Raw genomic sequence first — 23,595 nt, forward strand, 5'->3', positions numbered from 1 at the left:
AGCTCACACAGGCTTCTGTGCTCTCAGTATTTATGCTTCTACTACTACTTAGTCGATTAAAATACCTTTTTCCCTTCCAAACATAGAGTGACTTAGATATGGTGAGTAGGCAGGGGGAGGGGTATGTTCACAGGTTAGGCTGCGGACATTGGGGATCGAACCCAGAACCTCTCAGCGGCACCATGAGAATAGAATAGGTGTCTGTCCAGTTTGTGTAGTTGAGTGTGGTGTGTTGGTAATACAATGTATTCCCAGCACACACAAACTCACACACACACACACACACACACACACACACACACACACACACACACACACACACACACACACACACACACACACACACACACACACGCATACACACTGTTCAAACAAATAATTATGGCAAGTGGATTATTGCATGGTTAAATATGTGAATTGTTTGAATGGTATTTTCTTTCAGAGAAAAATAGCATCAGCAGTGAGGTTTAATAACTTACCAAAATACGTTTGACACACCCAAATATAAAATACGAAAATACTAAATATACCACAGTAGAATCTTACATTTACATTACATAGATCAACATTTCAAACAACAAAAATGTAATGAATATGTATGAATGAAAAATAGCCATTTTTATAATTGTATAATACTCTTATGACAAGAACACAGAGCGGTTATTATCGGTTACTTTTAAATTATTCTAGAAATACACCCAACGTAGGCAGCTGAGCTGTTAACTATTCAAATGTCTGATCTTTGTCAGGTATAACCTCAGTGATGCCTTAGGGTGTGTAAGAACAATGCCATTCTGTCAGTTCAGCTTGACCAGGTAATTGTCTATTAACTCATAGAAATATTAAGGCAATGCAGAATATTCTGCTTTAAGGCAATGCACTGGTCTGGGTTACACACACACACACACACACACACACACACACACACACACACACACACACTCGTAAAACTCCAGTCACTCCCTCCAGCCACCCCTTGACCTCTATGTCACTAACACCTGTTCTACCAGTCTGCGGACCTTCCTTATGCTCATGGCTCGGTCATGTGAACTTTTACTACAACTTTGCTGTCCGGACTTGTTTGCACTTTGACCCCCCCTTGGTCACCCTTGGAAAACCCCATCTGCAAGCTCCCTTTGCATGATTAGCACCCTCACCCCTGTCCTGTCTTAGCCAGTAGAATCTCATTTTAGCAGAGTATAAGAATATACATCTGACAGATATGAATGTTTATCAGAAGTACTTAAACAAGTTTTTTGTAAGTATTAGTTTGTTGCAGTTATATGTTTGTGTTAGGGTTAGGGTTAGGAGCCTATTTGTCTCTTCCGGCGCTGCACTGTGGCTGCCCTGCTGCCTCTCCCTTCTGGCACTTTTGTTTGTTTATCGTGAGCGTTTTATTGTTTGGATGCGTCTAATCACTCACTGCACACAACCATGGACCTGGCTTATTGGTGCACGATCTGACTTCTTATCGTGATTTTAAACACTTGTCTGGCCCATGGACACTTCCATGACCATGTCAATGGCGTGGCAGGTGAAATCCAATATAGCAGAGAATTCCTCCTATTGATAAGAGATTGTTTATCTACGGATCATGCAGCCGTAGTAAACTCCATACCGGACTATCCCAGGACCAACCCAAAGAAATGGACTACCCAGACAAAGCGCAAATGCGGATCTAAAGGTGGTATTCGGCGAAGACTGAGGAGACTGAAAAACAAACTTCCTCTGCTCTGCCCGTCACGCTGCTCATCAACTCCCTAAAAGCGAAAACAGACGAGCTGACAGCAAATATCCGCTACCTGCACGAGTACCAGAGCGCCTGTGTCATGGCTATCACAGAGGCATGGTTGGACATCAACATCACGTCCAGCGAGGTTGGACCCCTCGGCTTCTCTGTGTTCAGGACTGACCGGGACACCACAATCACCAGGAAGTCCCGTGGGGGCGGGGTCTGTCTACTCATCCGGGACGAGTGGTGTCGGACAGTGGTGGTGACAGAGAGTTTGTGTACTCCTGATATTGAACTGGTGTGCGTCTCCCTTAGGCCTTCTATCTGCCCAGAGAGTTCCCTCAGATATGTTTTACTGTCGTATACATTCACCCAAAGGCAAATTTTGATAGGGCCCTGGAAATTATTTTCAATCCCTCCCACTAGCTCGAATCACTGTCTCCTGATGCCTCTAATTTAGAGATTTTAATAAATGTCCTGTGAAAAAGTACTTACGTACAATACATATTATCATTATGTGGACTGTCCCTCCAGGAAAAATACGTTTTTAGACCTATGTTATGGAACTGTCAGAGAAGCCTACTCTGCATCATTGCTCCCACCCCTAGGGGCATCTGATCACAATGTTGTTTACCTCCGGCCTACATATTAGAGATTCCTGCAGAGGGAGAGCCCCAAAAATGCTCAGTTAAAGTATGGAATAATGACAGTATTATGGCCCTGCAGGGTTGTTTTGATTGCACAAACTGGGATACTTTTAAATGCCCTGATATTAATGAACAGGTAGAAACAATATCTGACTACTATCGTTTCTGTGTAGAGACAGTAACACCCATAAAAAAGACTAAAATCTTCCCAAATGACAAGCCCTGGATCTCCAACAAATTAAACTTAGAATTGAAAAGAAAAAAGCATACTGGAATCAAGAGGACACAGCCAAAAGGGACATACAGATATAGAAAGGCAAATACAGTTGGATAAGTACAGTTACAGACAGAAGATTGAGGCCGCCTTGGTGTCAGGCAACTCCCGTGAGGCATGGCAGGGGATTAAGACCATGACCAATGTCCCACACAAGGGCAGAGGGAAACGTTCCCTGGTCTTGCCTGGAGGTGAGGGAGTGGAAAGGGCAAACCAGCTGAACAGCTTCTTCTGTCGCTTTGAGAGTGGCAGCGATGCTGGAGCTGGCATCGTGCTGCCGCCTCCACCCCCTGCATCTGTCCTAAACATCAGACCATCGGATGTCTTTCACCTTTTTAGTCGCTGTAACCCACGTAAAAGCCCTGGCTCTGACAACATCTGTGGTAATATCCTTAAGCACTGTGCAGAACATTTAGCCCCTGTGTTCACTGACATTTTTAACTCCTCCCTTAACCTCTGTAAAGTCCCTATCCTGTGTAAAACATCTACAATTGTACCTGTGCCTAAACTGCCAAGACCCACAGAGTCCAACGACTTACGAACAATAGCACTGGCATCCCAGTACTCAGTGAGCTTTGGTGGTTCAGTGGTAGAATACTCGCCTGCCACGCGGGAGGCCAGGGTTCTATTCCCGGCCAATGCAGTGCACAATTACTCTGAATTCTGAAAACGCAACTTAAACACAGTGTCGCGGAACATCAAACTGAGCGGGCAAACCTAAATTAACAGATTGTCTGAAATATATAGTTCTTCTGACCTGAACAAGATTTTCTTTTGGACTTTCTAACACACCGCACACAACATGTCAGGATTGGCAAGCATGTCTCCCCCACCCTGCCCATGTACACCGGGGCCCCCCAGGGTTGCGTGCTCAGCCCATTTCTCTACACACTTTTCACTCACGACTGCTGCTCCTCTTCTCCAGCTAACCTCATAGTGAAATTTGCTGACGACACAACAGTACTTGGCCTCATCACAGGAAATGATGAGACCTCATACAGGAGGGAGGCAGAGAGACTGGGCCTAAAATTTTTTTTTGTTTGGTTCCGGTTTCCGACCGACCCTGTCAACTTATGTGCGACCCAAATTATTTTATGAGCTTTATAAAAAAAAAATAATCATTTTTTGATGCAAACTATAATTACGTTTTGGTACAGCACCTCTTCATTCTGTACAAGGATGAGCGAATTTTCTCGTTTTTAAATGAAAACAACCTACCTATCATTCGCTGCCGCTGGAAAAAAATAAATAAAATAAATAAATAAATTCCCTACCTACCCATGACCTCAACTGACAACCAACAGGAACCAAACTTTTTTTTTTTTTAGGCCCTGGTAGAGTGGTGCGGTGATCACAATCTGGTTCTCAACACCACCAAGACCAAGGAAGTGATCATCGATTTCCGCAGGGCCAGACACCTCAGCCACTCTCCACTCCTAATCGGAGGGGAGGAGGTAAAGAGGGTGTCCAACTTCAAGTTTCTGGGCGTGACTGTGGCCGACGATCTGTCCTGGAGGACCAACATCACCTCTGCCGTGGGTAAGGCACACCATCGCCTCTTCTACCTTCGGAAACTAAAAAGGGCAAAACTTCCACAGGGACTGATGGTCAACTTCTATCACTGCGCAATAGAGAGCGTACTCACCTACAGACTACTGGTGTGTTTCTCCAGCTGCACCAGGGCCGAAAAGGAGGCCCTCCACAGAGTGGTCAAGGCTGCGGGGAGGATCATTGGGAAGAGCCTCCCAGAGATCTCCACAGTCTTCACCTCCCGCTGCCTACGCCGGGTGAACAACATCCTTAAGGACCAGGTCCACCCAGCGCACCATCTCTTCCAGCGACTGCCCTCTGGACGGAGATACCGTTCCATCCGCTCCAGGTCCAGCAGACTGACCAATAGCCTCTATCCACAGGCTGTCAGACTGCTGAACGAACAACCTGCCCCCCGCAAAATCAATTAACACACATAACCATAACACCAGGATTATCAGTAATGGCTATTTAAAACCTCCTACACCCAGGACCAATCTCCTCAAACACACACATCTGTTACTTACAGATGTATATCATTCTGGAATCTGTTACCATCTCACATTCACCTCTCACAAAATAAATTGTCATTTAAGATAGCTCTGAAGACACACCTATTGCAGCTGTCCATTTTAATCATATTTTGAACTAATTTACTGTGACCGGTATGTTGTACTTATTATCTTTTGTATAATGTTTGTTAATGTATGTATTCTCTATGTTTTATATTGTATGCTCTTATATGGACCCCAGGAAGACTAGCTGCCACCTCGGCATCAGCTAATGGGGATCCATTCAATAAACAATTAAACAATCCCTGGTCATGAGGTGCCTGGAGCGTCTGGTAAAGAGGTACATTGTATTCCAAACCCACCATCTTATGGACCCCCTGCAATTCGCTTATCAAGCCTCCAGGGGGGGGGGGGGATGATGCAATATTGACATTAATGCACCTTTTGCACACCAGTATGTTTTTGAGTATAAGTTTGCTGCAGGACATGTTTAATGAAAATAATCGTTTGTTACTAAATATGATGCTAAGCTCCGGTGTGCCACTCCCTCCCTTCCTCCGCAGGACCAATGGCTTTCCGGAAAGTTCTGAAGCGGACGGCCATCGTGGGCACGGGGGCCGCGGCCACACTCTTCGGCCTATCACAGCTGGTGGAGTACAGGAAGACACAGGTGAGCTGGAGGACCACAGAGAGAGGAGGAATGCACCTGTGGCCACCCCTATGTCGGCCTCTTGGAGTCCGCAGAGGTAGAACAGGGTGGGACGAGACAAAGAGGAAAGTCAATCATTCTGAACTCAGCTTTTCTTTTGTTCGCGGGTTGAGCTGATCACCCTGTCATCCATCCAGGCACCTCTCCTTCTCCCATTTCCATTTGTTCAGCCTGTCACCAGGGTCATTTTGTATACTGGAAATGGGAAACGCTTTGGGGAAACAATTAGAGGGTATTAGAACAAAGTTTGCAGCCGCTTATGAGCACCGGCGTAACTAGCTTAACCAACCATATTCATGTTTCCCAATGCATCTGTTTCAGGAAAACCACTAAGTTACAACAAACATCTCTATTGGTAAAGCAAAGGTTTTCAGATGATGAAAACTAGCCACTTTTCAGTCTATTGTTTAGCACTGTTGGCCTTAAGAACACAAAAAATTCTTATGGATCTTGTCTCACACTTCATAGCTGCCAAATGGAAATAGTTTTTCGGTGAAAAGTATTTTTGAAAAATAACAAATCTTTCCCATTTACTTTAAGTTGTTACTACACGTCCAATTCTCATTTGCAGCAAAGAGAAAACATACTTCAAATATTATGTGATCATTCACCGGCCAGATTTGGGTGGGCTTGGTACTGCTAAATATTGGAATATAATAGGCGTTGAAACATTCTACAGGTGTTTATATTACACACACACACACACACACACACACACACACACACACACACACACACACACACACACACACACACACACACACACACACACACACACACACACACACAAACCCAAACTGGGGCTAACACACACACATCAACACACACACGCACACCTACACTATGACCAGCAAAAACAAACACATCTGGCAAGATTGAAGAAGAAGTGGGTGCATTTCTAAAAAACTGTTGACACTGTTAATAAGTGTGTAGTCACAGGGTTAACCGGTAGCAATGCACACGTGAACCCCCCCGAAACCGAAGCATCCAGTGAGCCCCGGTGGGAGTATCAACAGACAGCATCACCACAGGTGTAAAAATAACCATTCCCTTATTTGAAATGAGAAAACAGCTGTTGTCCACCGACCCCTCCACCCCCGCGACCACCCAACCTTCATCACCACCATCCCCCCCACCACCACATCCTCCACCCGCTGAACTCTGACCTCTGAGTTCACCTCATTCTCTTCGGCCACCCCTTGGCGCCCAACTCCACAGCTATCCTCCTCCCACTCAGTCTCCTCCTCTCTTCTCCTTTCTATCTCCTCCTCTCTTCTCCTCCTCTCTATCTCCTCCTCTCTATCTCCTCCCCTCCTCTCCTCCTCTCTATCTCCTCCTCTCTATCTCCTCCTCTCTATCTCCTCCTCTATCTCCTCCTCTCTATCTCCTCCTCTATCTCCTCCTCACCTTCTCCTCTCCATCTCCTCCTCTCCTCCTCTCTATCTCCCCCTCTCTATTTCCTCTCCTTCTCTCTATCTCCTCTCTTCTCCTCTAAATCTCCTCCTCTCTATCTCCTCCTTCTCTTATCCTCTTTTTATCCTCTCCTCTCTATCTTCTCCTCTCTCCTCTAGCTCCTCCTCTCTATCTCCTCTCCTCATTTATATCTCCTCCTCTCTTTCTCCTCCTCTCTGTCTCCTTCTCTCTATCTCCTCCTCTCTGTCTCCTTCTTTCTATCTCATCCTCTCTTCTCCTCCTCTCCTCTCTTCATCTCTCCTCCTCTTCTCTATCTCCTCCTCTCCTGTCCTCTCTATCTCCTCCTCTCTATCTTCTCCTCTCTATCTCCTCCTCTCTATCTTCTCTCTATCTCCTCCTCTCCTCTCCTCCTCCTCTGTATCTCCTCCTCTCTTCTCCTCTTTATCTCCTCCTCTCTTCTCTCTCTTCTGACTCTCCTGTCCTAACGTAAACTTTTTTTTTTGCCCTGGAAAAACGCCATATATCTCTCGACCCTCGAACGTCTCTTCTTCGACCAAGCATGGATTGGTAAGCAAAATGCATAAAAAAAATACTAAGCAAAGAAAAGGCGTCAACCAGTAATCTACCTCTGGATAATCTGTGATCCGGCATGCCTTCTCTCCTATCCTTGGAAATCACCCCCTCTGCTGATAAACTAATGCAAAAATGTCTGCTCGTCATTTGCTAGCAAGGGCGTAGCATCCTTTCACCCCCACCCCCACCCTCGCACCCGCCCAGACCTGCTTACGCTAGCGCTAAGCATTAATTGACACAGCTTGATTGCAGAGTACATGGCAACACTTAATACAATGTTGATCAGCCGGGGTCCAATAAATAGACAATGATTGTATGATCTCGCTGGGCCGAAATTAGCACCGCTGCCCCACCATTTATTAGCATGGGAAATGTCACCCAGGTGCAATCATGTTAGCGGCGCCCGCTAAATCTCTGAATAATGAATAGGTTTTTTTTGGAAGAACTCAACTTTTTTGAAGTTGAACAATGCACGTGTTTTGATTACGATCCAAATCATTTTGTGTTTTATATTTTATTTTTCGTTGATTATTATTTTCATTGATTTTCTTTCCCAAACTATTAAGATCAATGATTTGATCCAGATCATGATTTGATGACACAATCGTTGGGGATATAATTAGTTTAATCATGATTAGGAAATACGGTCTTAGGCTGGGGGGAGGACATAGAATAGCAGCACAGCAATCACAACGCCTACACATATCGTGTTTAAACACCACCTCATGGTGGGCTTGCAATGCTTCCGAGTGCGCTTAGCTAACGCTGACACTACCTCAGTAGTTAACATAGTTTTCCTTGTAAAATGGATTCCTTTCCTCTATTCATAATCAGAGTCAGTACACACTGAAACCCTCTGTGTGTTCTTGTGTGTCCGTCTCCTAATAGTAGTTAGACCCTTTTGTGTTTGTGTGCTTGTATGTCCATGTGCTTTTCTGTGCATTTTCAAAGAATCTGCAATGTATCTGCATGCGCGCTATTGGTGTGGTAATTGTGTGTACATACCTTGTGTATTTTTGTGTGTCTTGTGTGTGTGTGTGTGTGTGTGTGTGTGTGTGTGTGTGTGTTTGTGTGTGTGTGTCTGTGCATTGCCATGGAATGCGTGTACTCATTCACGTGTGTTTGTGTGTGTGCCTGTGTGTATGTACATGAATGTGTTCATTTATATGCGGGTGTGCATGTGGATGTATGTGTCTGTGTATGTGTGTGTGTATCTGTGATCCGTATATGCGTGTGTGTGTGTGTATGTATGAATGTGTGTGTGCGCGTGTGTGTGTGTGTGCATGTGTGGGTATGCGTGCATGTGCGCGTATATATGCGTGCGTGTGTATGTATGAATGTGTGTGTGCATGTGTGTGTGTGCGTGTGTGTGTGTGCTTATGCGTGCGTGTGCGCGTATATATGCGTGCGTGCGTATGTATGGATTTGTGCGTGCGTATGCGTATGTATGTGTGTATGCATGTGTGTGTGTGCCGGTGTATGGATGTGTGTGCCACCACACCTGCCCCCCCAGGTGCGTCTCGCCCGCCAGGCGGCGGAGATGGAGCTTAAGGTCCCGTTCGCTGACGAGCTGCCGTCCCGCGGCGCCCAGCTGGCCGCCCTGAGGGACACTGAGGAGTTTGACGTCCTCATCGTCGGGGGCGGGGCCACGGGGGCCGGCTGCGCCCTGGAGGCCGTCACACGCAGTAAGCCCTAGGACCCCCCCCCCGACACACACTCTCTCTCACACACACTCTGCGAGGACCAGGTTAAGCGCGCATCCACACACACACATACACGCACATACATACGCACAAACACACGCATACACACGAACGCACACACCCACACACACGCATACACATGCACGCAGACACGCATACACACGCACACACACACACGCACACACACACACGCATACATATGCCTGCACGCATGCACACACGCAAAAATGTGCATACACACGCATGCACACACGCATACATACACACACATGCACGCATACATGCTCACACACGCACCCATACATAAACACAAATACACACAAATGCATCAATGCATTTACACACAAACGCATACACGGAGCACAGATGCACGCACGTATACACACACACATGTATATGCTGGCACGCCCACAAACACACACACAGATACACGCAATTACCACGCCAGAAGTGAGCATGCAGATACACACACACTCTGTGAGGGCCAGGTTTAGTGAGGACCCGATTTTTGTGAGGACTGAGGAGGCAGGTGCAAGGAAAAGAAGAAGTGAGGACCGGGCCAAAGGTCCTTACTTCCCGAAAGGTTCCCACTCTAAAGGTTAAAGTGTTTAGCAGAACTGACTCACTCACACGCACGCACGCACACACACACAAGCACACTTACACACAAACGCTCTGTCGCTTAGGGCAGCAAGCTTTGCACACACACTGTTGACATGTCCATTCTAATAACTGTGAAGCTCATCTCGTACAGCATGACATTTTCGCGGCCAGGGTGAGGGGTTTGAGTCCCACTGTGCCGTGGTACCGAGCTTAGTGCCAGATCAAGTTTTATCCCCACCTCCACACAACACCAGCTGGATTCTCTCTCTCTGCTTTTGTGCCAACCTTTTCACAGACATTCAGTACACCCTTGCATTCGACATTTTTCACTGCTTTCAACACAAAACGTGTTTGTCGTATTGTACATGTGTGCTGTCTCGCGTGTCTTAATGTACTGTAACTTTGGACTTCCTTTAATCATTGCCTTGTGATTTAAGCATTTTCTTTTTCATGAAATAATGAAAGAAATACCCTTAATTTCCCCATATGGCCTTCTTAGGCTGTGTGTTTTGTGTTTGTAAAAGCTCCGATCCTAGCAGAGACCAAATGGTTTGAATTGCATTGTCCTGCCGGTCTGTTCCCCCGTCCTCAGACCTGAAGACGGCGCTGGTGGAGAGGAACGACTACTCGTCCGGGACCAGCAGCCGGAGCACCAAGCTGATCCACGGCGGAGTGCGCTACCTGCAGAAGGCCATCATGAAACTGGACTACGAGCAGGTGGGATGGGGGTCCCCTGGTCTTTGAGGCCCCCCATGTATACAGAGAGCATTAGGGGTGGGTCAAAATATCAATATGGCGATATTTCGTCTCCCTTCTTTGTGCGATACACTGGCAGTAAATATCGATGTAATATTTTTATGTTTAAAAGAAAGTATTATTATTTTTAAGAAAATGTAAATTAATTTATGGGAAAAAAATGATATTTAAATTAATAAAATAAGGAACTATAAACAGATTTCCCTGCCCCTCAAGGTAGCGCTCAACACATGAATGAACGGAAACTAACTAACTGAAGACCAGCCACTGAAAAACTCGAAATCAAGCACTTTACCTTTTCACAGTCATTTTGTATTCATCGTTAGACATATATATCATTAGGTACCGTAATAGGATTGTCTAACAACATTAATTATTGCAGAATAGCTGTATGGCGATATTATTGGTACCGCAGGCCATGTATCGCGTATCGTATCTTGAGGTACCCTGTGATTCCAATCTTAGATACCATGTTTGGGCTGTGGAGCCCAATGACACGTCCCCGAACCTGCCACTCGGACATGAGATACAAATAGAGATACACGCAAAGTAGGGATGGGCGTGAGGAATCGATTACTCGAGTACTCCTCGTACAAATGAACTCGGTTGGTGGACAGGCAAACTCGAGTTTGCACATACACACACAAACAAAGTTTTCCGAAGCAAATGTATCAATTTTCTGTCGGCGCCACTAACGCATGCGTGGGCACAAAGCAAATTAAATGTATCCATTTCTGTGTGGCGCGTTCCGTGCCGTGTGCAGGCACGCCAGAATTCAAAAAGTTAAGAGATGGCGGTTAAAGCAAAGCGCAGCGAAGAATTGAAATACTTTAAAGAAATAGGAGATCATAAGGTGAAATGTAAAATATGCCAAGCGAAATCAAGCTACCAGAAAGTACTATGCACCGCGGCAACATATGCTCCTGAAACACAACGGTGAGTTCGGGAAAGCAGACCCGCAGCAACCAAGTGTCGGCTATATTCACCGCCGCAAGACGCAGCTGTAGTCCCGGCCGTGTAGAGAAGATCACAACGCTGAGTATTTCCATAGTCCATTTACTGCCGTTTTATTGGCAGCTTTAAATTATTTGCAATGGTTAGGCTACTTGTTTCGTTTTTGTTTTTTTTAAACAGTTGCAGGCCTTGGTTCGACGTGATTTAAATTGTGAGACGCATATTTATTTTTGTAAGGAAAATGTGTTTTGAACGTTTGCAAAAATAAATAATGAATACTCTGATAACTCTGACTGTTTTGATGGAGAATAAGCATTACATGTTTGGTTGGTAATATTGCCGTTCATCATCAGGCCTATTCCTGCTGCAGATGCGTTGCATTCTAAAAATAGATTTGGTTTAAACGAGTACTCGATTGATCCTCGAGGAATTCCTTCGATCACTCGAGTTTGGAATTTACTACTCGTGCCCATCCCTAACGCAAAGTAATATAGACGTAGAAAATGTAATGGTAAATGGACTACATTTATCTAGCACTTTTCTAACCAGTGGCCACTCAAAGGGCTTAACAATCACTCATTCATACAACAATTCACACACCAACAGCGGAGTCAACCACGCAATGCGACAGCCAGCTCGTCAGGAGCAGTCAGGATGAAGCGTCTTGCTCAGGGACAACTCGACACTCAGCTAGGAGGAGTCGGGGGTCGAACTAGCAACGTTCCGGTTACCAGCCAACCAGCTCTACCTCCTGAGCCACATGCTAAGCCACAATGATAAGATAAGATCATGGTTTATGTTTGGTGGAATGGGCCGAGTATCGGAGGGCGGGGGAACTCCATCCTATCAGCCCGTAAGAGGGCATTGGCACTGGTTTGCACCAGACAGTCCGTCCACAGAGGGCTGTCAATCAAACAAGCTCCTTAGCCCCCGACCGCCATGCCCGGCCAATCCTGAGGAAAGGCTGCTGTTTGGGAGGAGCGCTTTACAACGGTAGATTCAAAGGTATTTCACCCAAACTTCACCACGTATTTCAGAACAAAATCGACCTTCGGTAAATATGGTTCTATTTTACAATATATATATATTTTTTTGCCTTTGAGACAAACAAATAAATACAATAGAAAATAAATGAAACATGAGGAGTTAGACATAGGGCCCTATCTTGCATCCGGCACAATTGACTTTCTCACTGGCGCATGTGTCGTTGCTAGTTTGCAACTGGCGCAGAGCGTTCTATTCCCTCCTGCGCCACGCGTCGGTAAATTTGGGAATGATCTTGCGCCCCAAGGGACAGTTCGGCGAAAGGAGGAGGCGTGTTCTGGCGCAAACGTTCCTTGGTGCTATTTTGGTGCTATTTTGCAGTTTCAGAAATCAATTGCGCCACAAACAAGGAAGTACCTAGTTTAAAGTCAGTGGCCCGTTGTTCAGTGGCTATTTTAAGGGCGCATGCATAATGTTGCTTGTGCACCTCGCGCATACACTTTGCTTCTCTCATCTACCTACCCACACATTCTTGTAAATTATTTGGGAAAGAACAGCTGATACAGCGGTAATAAGTTGTACTTTTAAATCAATGCATCTGTTAACACCGTACAGCAAACACATATTTTCTTGACACAGACATCGTGTGCATGCCCATAACTTTTAGGATTGATGAGTATTTTATCGTGAGAAAACATTGTTTTACCGCGAGTGAGTGTTAAAAAGAATGAATGAATGCGGGCGAGCGTGTGTGTATGTGTAAAATAATTAATGAATGCGGGCACGCGTGTGTGCGTCCATCTGTTTAAACACACGCAAACTAAACACGTAACGCATAATACTGTCCATGGCAATGTATATTAACAGGGGGACACATGCATATTAGGAACACAAGTCGATATCAATAATGCATACAATACTGATAAGAAACAATGTTTATAATGTATTGCGTATATCATGATGCTTGAGATGCTCCCCCTGCGACCCGACCCCGGATAAGCGGACGAAGATGAGATGAGATGAGATATCATTAAATAGAACCACAGTTACCGCATATCATATGTGTGTTAAGTTTTCTTTGCCGAAATTTATTGGAGGACTCAGTATTTCTGAAGTTGTGGAAGAAAACCTTATTCAATGTGTGAATTAGGCCATATTATTTGGCCATAAACTGAGCCATTTGAAGTTTGAAATTCATATGCATCTGTCTCATCGGAGACTGCAGACGGGCTGTCAAAATATCAACTTGTCAGATTCAAATGCACTCATGGCTCTTAAAGGGGATAGGAGCTGGCACTCTCATTGGTTTATTGCACATTACGCACAAACCACACCTGCGGGTAATTAGGGGTTGGTAACTTCAGACCAACCCTTTTTAGATTTGCGCCGGGCGCAAGAGTCATTATTGCGCCGGTAAAATAGTAACCTCGACATAGAACCGCCCACAAAGCTACTTGCGCTTGGCGCTTCTCACTTGCGTTTCAGACCGTTAAAATAGGGCCCATAGAGACAATCTCTGGTTCCTTGTTGTGCTGTCCTTGTAATCCATCATGACTCAGACCCCCTACTGTGCTGATAGAAGCCCAATATGGCGCATTGTTTTAGGCACAAACCGGCCATTTTGTCTGAGTGAGCTCACCATTTTCTTTTTCTTTTCAATTTACCAGGGCCTTGACTCTCTGTCGTTAAAGGTGAACCAAACCTCAACAACACTTGAAGATCTGTTAGATCCAAGGACTCCCTTTCTAGGTCAAACACATGCTGTGGGAGGTATATCCTCTGATGGCTGATATGGTCACCTTCTGATTAGAAACAGCTGTTCTCCGCTCATTGAACATGAACTGAAGAGAAGTCCAGTTTTCTGGTTCTCAGAAGAAATGTAAATATTTGTTGTGTTTAGTCTGTTCACCGTCGTCTGCTACTGTCTCTATCTTCTTCTACTTCTTCTTGTTATTCTTTACCTTCTCCTTCCTCTTATCTTCCTCATACTCCTCATCCTCCACGCCTCCTCTTTTTCTCCTGTTCGCCTACTAATCCTTACTTCCTCCTCTTCCTCCTCCTTTTCCTCCTCAGTACATGATGGTGAAGGAGGCCCTCCATGAACGTGCCAACCTGTTGGAAATTGCTCCTCACCTATCAGCGCCATTACCCATTATGCTCCCTGTCTACAAGTACGTCTCTCTCACTCTCTCTCTCACTCCCTGTGTTTATTGACTGGGAAGGTCCTATTATCACTGTTAGTCACTTTGGATTAAACGTCCTAATTAAATTCTTCATTCAGCCATTTATTTTCATTATGTAAAATATAGCATTACATTTTGGCCCAACTCTCATTAATAAACACGCCTCACGATACTTCCCAATTCAAGATAAAGATAGAGAAGGCGTGTAAATCAATAAGTCCTCACAGCGTGGATGTTCTTCCCTCCCAGATGGTGGCAGCTGCCGTACTACTGGGCAGGCATCAAGATGTACGACCTGGTGGCCGGCATGGAGTGCCTGAAGAGCAGCTACGTGCTCAGCAAGACGAAAGCCCTGGAGCTCTTCCCCATGCTGAAGAAGGACCGGCTGGTCGGGGCCATCGTCTACTACGACGGTGAGTCAGCGACCAAAGCGGTAAATGCTTGGCGGACTGCACTTCTACAGCGCTTTCCTAACCAGTTGCCACTAACAGCTTACAATATTATTAATGTTAATAGACAATGCTGCATATCATTTACCCATTCATGCCCACATTGAAACACCCTTGGTTTCAACCATGCAAGGCGACAGCCAGCTCGCCTGGAGCAGTCAGGGTGAGGTGCCTTGCTCAGGGACACCTCGACACTAAGTTAGGAGGAGCTGGGGATTAAATGAGCAACCTTACCGTACTAACAATAGTTATGGTAACGTAAGGTGATACTGGATTGTTGTGGTAATGTAACGGAACATGATAGGGGATTGTTACTGTAACGTAATGTGATAGGGGATTAGTACAGTAACTTAACATGCTGGGGATTGTTATGGTAATGTAACGTAACGTGATAGGGGATTGTTACGGTAACATAAGATGATAGGGGATTGTTCTCGGAAGGAAAAGCTTGCTTTTGACTTGATCCTTGATGCCTGGTAATTATACATATAATTATACAATTAATGATACATAGATACGTAAAAAGCTATACCTAGAATATCTATCTATACTCTCTCTCTCTCTCTCTCTCTCTCTCTCTCTCTCTCTCTCTCTCTCTCTCTCTCTCTCTCTCTCTCTCTCTCTCTCTCTCTCTCTCTCTCTCTCTCTCTCTCTCTCTCTCTCTCTCTCTCTCTATATATATATATATATATATATATATATATATATATATATGTATATATATATATATATATATTAGTGGTGGGCCGTTATCGGCGTTAACGTCTGCGTTAACGCGAAACTTTTATCGCGCGATAAAAGAAATATCGCCGTTAATCTATTTTCAAACACTTCCTTGTTCGGACCCATCACGTGACTGAACTAACCAAACAGAAGCTAGAATTTAGACTGAGGTAAACGTGAGGGAATCAGAGAGGCAGATTCAACAGAATATCTGTGTTAAATATGTGAACATGTAAATATGTAAGTAATAATTGTGTAACATAAATATGTAAATGATTAACTGACTAAACATTGTAAGTACATTTCTAGCAAATTAACTCCAATATAAATTATATTAATTTATTCTACAACTTTCAAATATTTAACTTCTAAACCTTACATTATTATGGATTATTACACGGCTCTTCTCAATGCTGTAGACTGCTCCATTCACTTGCATGGGCCTTCCCAACGTTCAGCTGTCAATTATTTTTGTTTATGCTCCGTTCACTTGCATGGGCACTTCACAATTTCCGGCGGTGAATATATTTGATAATTCACCGTTGCCAAGTATAATTGAATTTTTTTTTTAATCTAGATTAATCTAGATTAAAAAATGTTATCTATGCCCACCACTAATATATATATATATACTGTATACCTGTATTTTTCCAAAACAAGACTAAACGACCAAGTGAACCAGGAAACGATCCCCCTAAAAAGGCTGCAAGCGGTTCACAAGGCGGTGACGCCTGGCTTAGCGTCTCACTGGCCGCTCACTGAATGTGTTGACAGGCTGCCGGTGAGCAGCCGACCTCTTGGCCTAAGCAGGCTGTGTTTGTGTCCCTGGTCGGACAGCAGGTAAGAACCGTATGCTGTGTGTGTGTGAGATGTCGCTCACCTACAAGAGGTGGGGGTCACGTTCCTGGATAGAACCAGCGTCTTTGATGATTGTCTTTTTCAAAAAGTCTGTTTACATTTATCCATTAGATGTTTGTGTCGTCCTGCTCTTGGTGGTCCTGGTTTGTATTTCTGTGTCCTTCATTTCCGCTGAAGAAGTCGTTTTCCTAATTAAAGAAGCTGTTGCTCAAATTCAAAGCTCGTACCATGTGGTAATGTTCTGTGGCCGGCCCACTTCCTCTAAAACACATCGACACCCAGGAAGTGGATGAGGAAACGAGCAAATAGACACACAGCACTCTATGTCAGTCATTTGCACCCAATGTAACCAACAGAAATGTTATTACATTAATGCATAAACACTGCGGTGGGAATCTAACCGCTAACCATGGTGACATTAATGCCACGCTCGACCGATAGAGCAACCCTTGGACCAAACGGGGAGAGAGGATGCCCTGGTGAAAAGCATTGTGGGAGGTTTATGTTTTCATCCGGCCTCCTACGCTCGCCCCTTCCTCCCCCTCATCTGCCGATGGAGAGGGGGAAGGATGGAAAAGTGTGTGTGTGTGTGTGTGTGTGTGTGTGTGTGTGTGTGTGTGTGTGTGTGTGTGTGTGTGTGTGTGTGTGTGTGTGTGTGTGTGTGTGTGTGTGTGTGTGTGTGTGTGTGTGTGTGTGGATGGACCGTGAGATGTTAAGAGCATTGAGGTGTGTGGGGGATGGGGAGGTGATGGAGATGAAAGGCTGCATTCTCCAATTATTCCTGCAATGACATTTCAGTGTGACCTTCTCTGTCTCTCTATCTGTCTCTCTCTCTCTCTCTCTGCCTCTCTCTCTCTCTCCTTCTTTCCGTCTCTCTCGCTTATTGCGCCAGCATCGGTTTGCATTGAAGGTAAAATAGCCATGTCCCTTCCTCTTCGGTAAATTCAATTCAACTTTATTTACAATATGTCGCTTGTGCTTTAATTATCCATGGAGATGGCTGAGCAACAAAGAGATAGTTGACGACGGAACATACATTTCACTTTTGAGATAGGAATTTATTAGGCCTTTTTAGACCCGGATTGTTCTTGAATTTGAAAATAAAAAGAACAAACCAAATACTAACACCAGTAGGGTACTTCATCTTATGAGATCTGGGGTGATCCTTTGTAAAGGGCAGCCCATTCTCTCTTAATATCCAGAAGACCTCTGTTCACGTGTCTCTCTCTGTCTCTCTCTGCCTTTCTCTCTCTCTCTCTCTCTCTCTCTCTCTCTCTCTCTCTCTCTCTCTCTCTCTCTCTCTCTCTCTCTGTGTCTTTCTCTCTCTGTCTCTGACTCTCTCTTTTTCATAAATCCATCAGATTCATCTTTTCAGTCTTCCCTCTCTCATTCAGACCACTGTGGGAGAGAGCAAAAATTTTGGGCATTGAGCCTCACATTCCAGATTGGTTGGACAGGATTCATGTGTGTCATTCGTGCTGTTTTTACACCCTCTCATTCTGTGTGAGAATGATACTTGACCTTTACACCAAGCGGAAGTCCAAAATCGATATTGACGCAAGGGACACAGGTTTGATTCCCATCTTCCATGCTGCCTTTCCTGAGATGGGATGTTCAGGCCCCTATCCCTCCCCGTCCATCCCATGTCTACCTTTACACATTTAATTGGCTAAACATGTGTTGCATTCATAGCTTATTGCCCAAACTGAAAATGACCTTAATTGGTCATTGGTAAATTGGCAGATACTTACTTTATTTGTGACTTAATTTGTGACTTCCTTAATTACACAGAGCTTTCAGCCGCCTCCCATTCATTTATCAGTTCTCAGTACTTCTCACTTCCGATTCAAAATGTTCAAAATAAGTTAAAATATCTATTAAAAAGAGTTGGCTTTGATGTAGGCAATAGTATTGTTGTCCTATGGAGTTCCCCATCGTCTGGGGATACTGGTGAATCCAGAATCCATCAGGGCAGACAAATGACGTAAACACTACAAGTTGTTTCTATAAGTGTAAACTGTGGTTTTTCTCTTGAGCTTGGAGCTAGCTGGCCTAATTTGAGCTATGAGCTAACGGACTAGCATTGAGCTGACCGAATGATCATGAACTAACTATGAGCTAACGGACTGGTATTGAGCTGACTGAATAATCATGAGCTAACTATGAGCTAATGGACTAGCATTGAGCTCACTGAATAATCATGAGCTACCTATTAGCTAATGGACTAGCAACAAGCTAACTATGAGCTAACAGACTAGCAATAAGCTAACTGACTAGCAATGAGCTAACTATGAGTTAATTGACTCATAACAAGCAAACTATGAGCTAACGATTAGTATTATCTGTTGTTTCTCACTCAGCCTAGCAGCTCATCTCTCTCTCTCCCCCCCACAGGTCAGCACAACGACGCGCGCATGAACCTAGCGATCGGCCTCACCGCGGCTCGCTACGGTGCCGCCATGGCTAACTACACGGAGGTGGTTAACCTGCTGAAGAGGGCCGACCCTGAGACGGGCGTTGAGAAGGTCTGCGGCGCACGCTGCCGCGACGTGCTCACGGGTAAGGGGCCCTCTGGTGTTGTGTCATGACAACAGTGATGGTGGTTGTGGGGGTTGTCGATGGGGTAATTTCGTCTTGAATTTTTTTTGGTCTGATTGTTCCAAAATTATAAACGTATGATTATGACCAATGATTAAATAACTGAATGGTTGAAGTCATCTTTAAGATTAGTTGGATGTTATTTATGTTATTTTGTTACTCAGGTTTTCTTATTCTAAATGCCGCCTGCCTGCCAACTTAGAGGGGCTCAATCATACACACTACGCCTTAAAATGAGAGATGCTTGTTCAAAGTTTGCGTTTATGGACGATTGCTTTAGCGCAGTGGTTCCCAACCTTTTTTGGGCTGTGACCCCATTTTGACATCAAAAATTTCTGGCGACCCCAGAGACATTTTTTTTTCTAGAATTATTTTTTTAACATGTTTGTTATACTGTGAACAAATACAGAGTAGCCAGGATAAGTGCACAAATTGACAATTTTCCAAAGATGTCCGGTATATTCAAGGAGGCACATTTTTTGCTGGTAACCTCTCGACAACCACGTGCCTCTGTGTGAAATAGTACGTTTTCATATTCAGAGCGCCTGTCGGCGCACAGTGTTGCAAACAGACGTGCGCGCAGAGGATGTGGCTTGATGTAATTCACTATGGTGACGACCTGGTGCAGTGTGTCTGCGATTGGCGCAATTTAGTTATTTTTGGAGCTTCTTCCTCCCCGCACATCGTTTTCACCATTTCGATGGCAGCTGGCAATATTAAAGTCTCAGCAATGCTATGTGGCTTCATATTCCTAGCAATGAGATAGCTCACCTCAAGAGAAGCTTTCAGGGCCCGTTCGCTAGCAGTCACAGCCTTTTTGAAATAGGCCTACACTTGCTGTTTGTTCGGTCTGAAAATTTATTTTCGAAAAAAGCTCTTGGTTTGCCGACATGCTCTTTGTCTCAAAGTGTCTTTTGAGTTTGTTTGGCTTCATACTCTCGGCAGACAGGACCTTACTACATAGCAGACATTTCGGCTTCTCCTCGTAGCATTCCATCACACTTGTAAATCTATACTGAATGAAACTTTGATCGTATGTTCGCTGTGTCTTTGGTGTCTGTGCCACAGTTCATCTTGGAACTGTCTTTGGAGGGACAGGGCCAGGCGGGCGAATCAATCATTCCATTTTGTTTTTACACTCTGATTGCAAGTTTGTGTTTACATTTTACAGGTTTGAGCTTTAACTCAAGTAATGTAACTGTGCAGTCACGTGAACGCGGCACTCAAAGATGCACCAGCTCAGATATTTGCTGCATTTTATTTGAACTAGATTTATATTCGAGAAAATGAAAGTATAGGAGACAGTTATGTACGATTATTTGTAGGGTTTTATTAAAAAAATATCTTTTTTTTTTTTTTCATCAATTACTAGACATTTCAGGCGACCCTATTTAAATTCCAGGCGAGGTGGGGTCGGGACCCCAAGGTTGAAAAACCCTGCTTTAGCGCCACCTTTGGCCCAATCATTGTAATTTTTTCACTCTGTTAATATTTAGTCAGCCTCTAGTCAGCTGTGCAACATTTCATAAAAAGTGACACAGCAGTTTTGGCTGTGTAAGTCAAACGTGACGAAATAATAATAAAAATACCAACAATTACAATAGGTTGCCTCGCGCCTTCTGCTTGGCCCGCTCATAAGTAAAAAGACAACCGCCATCTGTATTTTTTTAATTCCGTATTTTAACGCAAACCCAAATAACGTTACATCCACGATATTTGATATTATATCACAAATCATGATCCTTACAACCCAAACAAGTGAAGCAAACTTGCGGGCGACGTTACCGGTGACCCTTTGGTATTGACCTATGACCTTTGAGATGACGACCTTTCCTTGTGCTCCATCTCTCCCTGCAGGTCAGGAGTTTGACGTGCGAGCCAAGTGTGTGATCAACGCCACTGGGCCCTTCACCGACTCACTGCGGAAGATGGACGACCAGAAGACCGCCAACATCTGCCAGCCTAGCGCCGGGGTGCACATCGTCATTCCCGGCTACTACAGGTAGGGAGAGCGGGCACCAGCACACACACACACACACACACACACACACACACACACTGCGACGGTGCCTCTGTGGAAAGGGTCTCTTGCAGCAGGCTTAATAAACTACAACCGCAACAGCAGAAAGGCATGTCATGTGTAAAACAACGTGTTCCCTTGTACTCTCGTCAAAGGAAACTTAGAGGCATTAGCTGCAAGCTGTGATTTAGTGCTTTCAATTCCCAGCTCAAAAGGCTGTGGGTGTGATCCCCTTAATGTAATGTAAAGATAGATTAACGGCATTAAGCAGATACTTTTATTTACATTTACATTTATGGCATTTAGCAGATACTTTTATCCAAAGTGACTTACAATAAGTACATTTGTCAGAAGAGGGTGAAACAGCAATATATCGCTGTCGGTACAGTAAGGATGTTCATAGAACCAAGTGCCAAGCACTAACAATCGCTAGGTAAACCCATTCCCTGTATGCAAAAAAGACAGCTAGGATAAGATGCTACACAACTAGGTTTTTACAATAAGTGTGTACAATAATTCCCAGGACATACGACATACAATAAGTGCTTACGTGTAATATTGATTGTAGAAGTTGCCACAATATAACAGATCGCTCAATGCGACTCGCCCGCTTCCCAAGGGTTTTCCAACACATAAAAGAGTTTCCTCTGTGAGTCTGGTGTTGATAAAACACTTCCTGGACTCTGATGTCCTCCTGAGCGAGGAACGTGTTTGCAAGCACAACAGAAACGCTGGCTATGTTTTGTTGATGTTAGAGATTTTAAAGTTCAGCCGGAGCTTATTGAGCCAAATGTGATGCCCCTTTGAGCTTTGACATAAAAGGTCAGCCAGAATATTTCTCCTCCTCCTCTTCGTACCCCACTCCTTATCCCCCTCTTCCTCCTCTGCTTTTTCCTCCTCATCCTCATCCTGGGGGGTATACCACGAACCTCGCTGAACATACCCAGGCTTTCTTGGGAAAACCTGGCTCGACAGAGCCGCAACTCGCAATCAGAGTTAAATGGTACCACGAAGCTCACTTTAGATTCAATTAGTTGAACCAGGTTTTCCGCTTTAGGTTCAGTGCGTGTTCACTTGAAAGGGGCGTTTCTGCATATTGATTCTGCATATTGTCTATAAAATAGCTATGCCAAATGCAGAATTGTTCGCCATTAATCCAAATAGAATGATGATGATTTAAAAATGCATAAGCAACGTCCATCCTGCCTTATTCTATCATTTAGGGAATTCACTTTAAATACACCCTATGTAAGAAATGTATTGCATGTTATCAACCGCTGAGAGGTAGCGGCTGTAGCGTAGTGGATTAGTAGACCAGAACGCCAGCGACCGGGGTTCAAATTCGCCGGTCTATCATCATGCATTTTACCCCCATAGATGTGGTGGCAGCACGGCCTTGAAAATATGGGTTCAAGTTCGAACACAAAAATATAATTCCATAAGCTTTAGTGAATAAGTATTCCATATGCATGAGAATTGGGACTTTTTAAGCTTCACATAAATTTGCGTCACTTGGGAGTCGAACCCCCCCGCGCAGAAATTCAAGACTGACGCGCTACCTCCACTCTAGCACTCTGTCACGGAGACACAATGCATAACAGTAAGCATTGTCTACATAAGGTCCAAAAGGACGATCAAATAACAACACCCTCTGATGAGAATCTGTATCTCTCATGAAGAACCCCAATTTCGTTCTTTGCACAATGACAATAAAGTCTGAAATCTGAATATCGTCAGACAATGCCAAGGGATCGGTTCTGGCCCGTAAAACCCTCTGTCTCCGGAGAGATGCCTGTACGAGAAGTGCGACGAGGTCCACGGGAACACCAACAAATGGTGACGCTATTGTCAGAGGAGGGGCTAGGAAGCTGCGCACGCCGATTTAAGTAGCCGATCTCCGGCTAGACTAAGCCGAAAAACTGCTCCCGACCAGGTTTGGTTGCGAGCATAAGTCACCATGGTGATACAGCGACGCTAAAAGAGATCGACTTTCGTGGTACAACTAACCCAGGCTTTGAGCTCAACATACCTCGCTAACCCTCTAAGCGAGCTTCGTGGTACAGGCCCCTGCTCCTTAAATCCTACTTTTCTTCCACCTCCTCATTCTCCTCCTCTTCTTGATAATACATTTCATTTTTTTTAGAGGCGCCTTTCATGGCACCCAAGGTCACCTTACAGAGCATAAAATCATCATAAATTGTTAAAAACAAGACATTGTGGAAAAAACAAACAAAAACAAAACAAAACAAACAAACAATCAAGACAGTGACCAGTTAAGTTGACCGTTGTGTGCGAGTTTGAACAGGTGAGTTTTGAGTTGTGACTTGAAGGTTGTAATGGTGTCTTTTATGTGTGGGGGGAGGGAGTTCCAGAG

General features: G+C 44.5%; 1 protein-coding gene and 1 non-coding gene across 4 annotated transcripts in view; both read left to right on the forward strand.

Annotated features, from left to right (window-relative positions):
• gpd2 (glycerol-3-phosphate dehydrogenase 2 (mitochondrial)) overlaps positions 1-23,595 on the forward strand; it is a 55,623-nt gene that overhangs the window by 1,926 nt on the left and 30,102 nt on the right. Inside the window, exons 1-9 of one of the 3 annotated variants that reach the window (XM_056588685.1) lie at positions 4,946-5,035; positions 5,259-5,365; positions 7,376-7,384; positions 8,904-9,075; positions 10,289-10,413; positions 14,464-14,561; positions 14,823-14,986; positions 18,998-19,162; positions 21,059-21,203. In XM_056588685.1, the coding sequence (XP_056444660.1) occupies positions 5,264-5,365; positions 7,376-7,384; positions 8,904-9,075; positions 10,289-10,413; positions 14,464-14,561; positions 14,823-14,986; positions 18,998-19,162; positions 21,059-21,203 (980 nt within the window). In that variant the 5' untranslated portion in view covers positions 4,946-5,035; positions 5,259-5,263. Of the gene's footprint in view, positions 1-4,945; positions 5,036-5,258; positions 5,366-7,375; positions 7,385-8,903; positions 9,076-10,288; positions 10,414-14,463; positions 14,562-14,822; positions 14,987-18,997; positions 19,163-21,058; positions 21,204-23,595 lie in introns of those variants that run through there. The other 2 variants (XM_056588684.1, XM_056588686.1) reach the window with 2 other exon arrangements.
• Positions 3,226-3,296, forward strand: trnag-gcc (transfer RNA glycine (anticodon GCC)). The gene has a single exon. It is a non-coding gene; the product is annotated as a tRNA-Gly (tRNA).

Source organism: Gadus chalcogrammus, chromosome 4, assembly GCF_026213295.1.
Source record: "Gadus chalcogrammus isolate NIFS_2021 chromosome 4, NIFS_Gcha_1.0, whole genome shotgun sequence".
NCBI classification, from domain to species: domain Eukaryota; kingdom Metazoa; phylum Chordata; class Actinopteri; order Gadiformes; family Gadidae; genus Gadus; species Gadus chalcogrammus.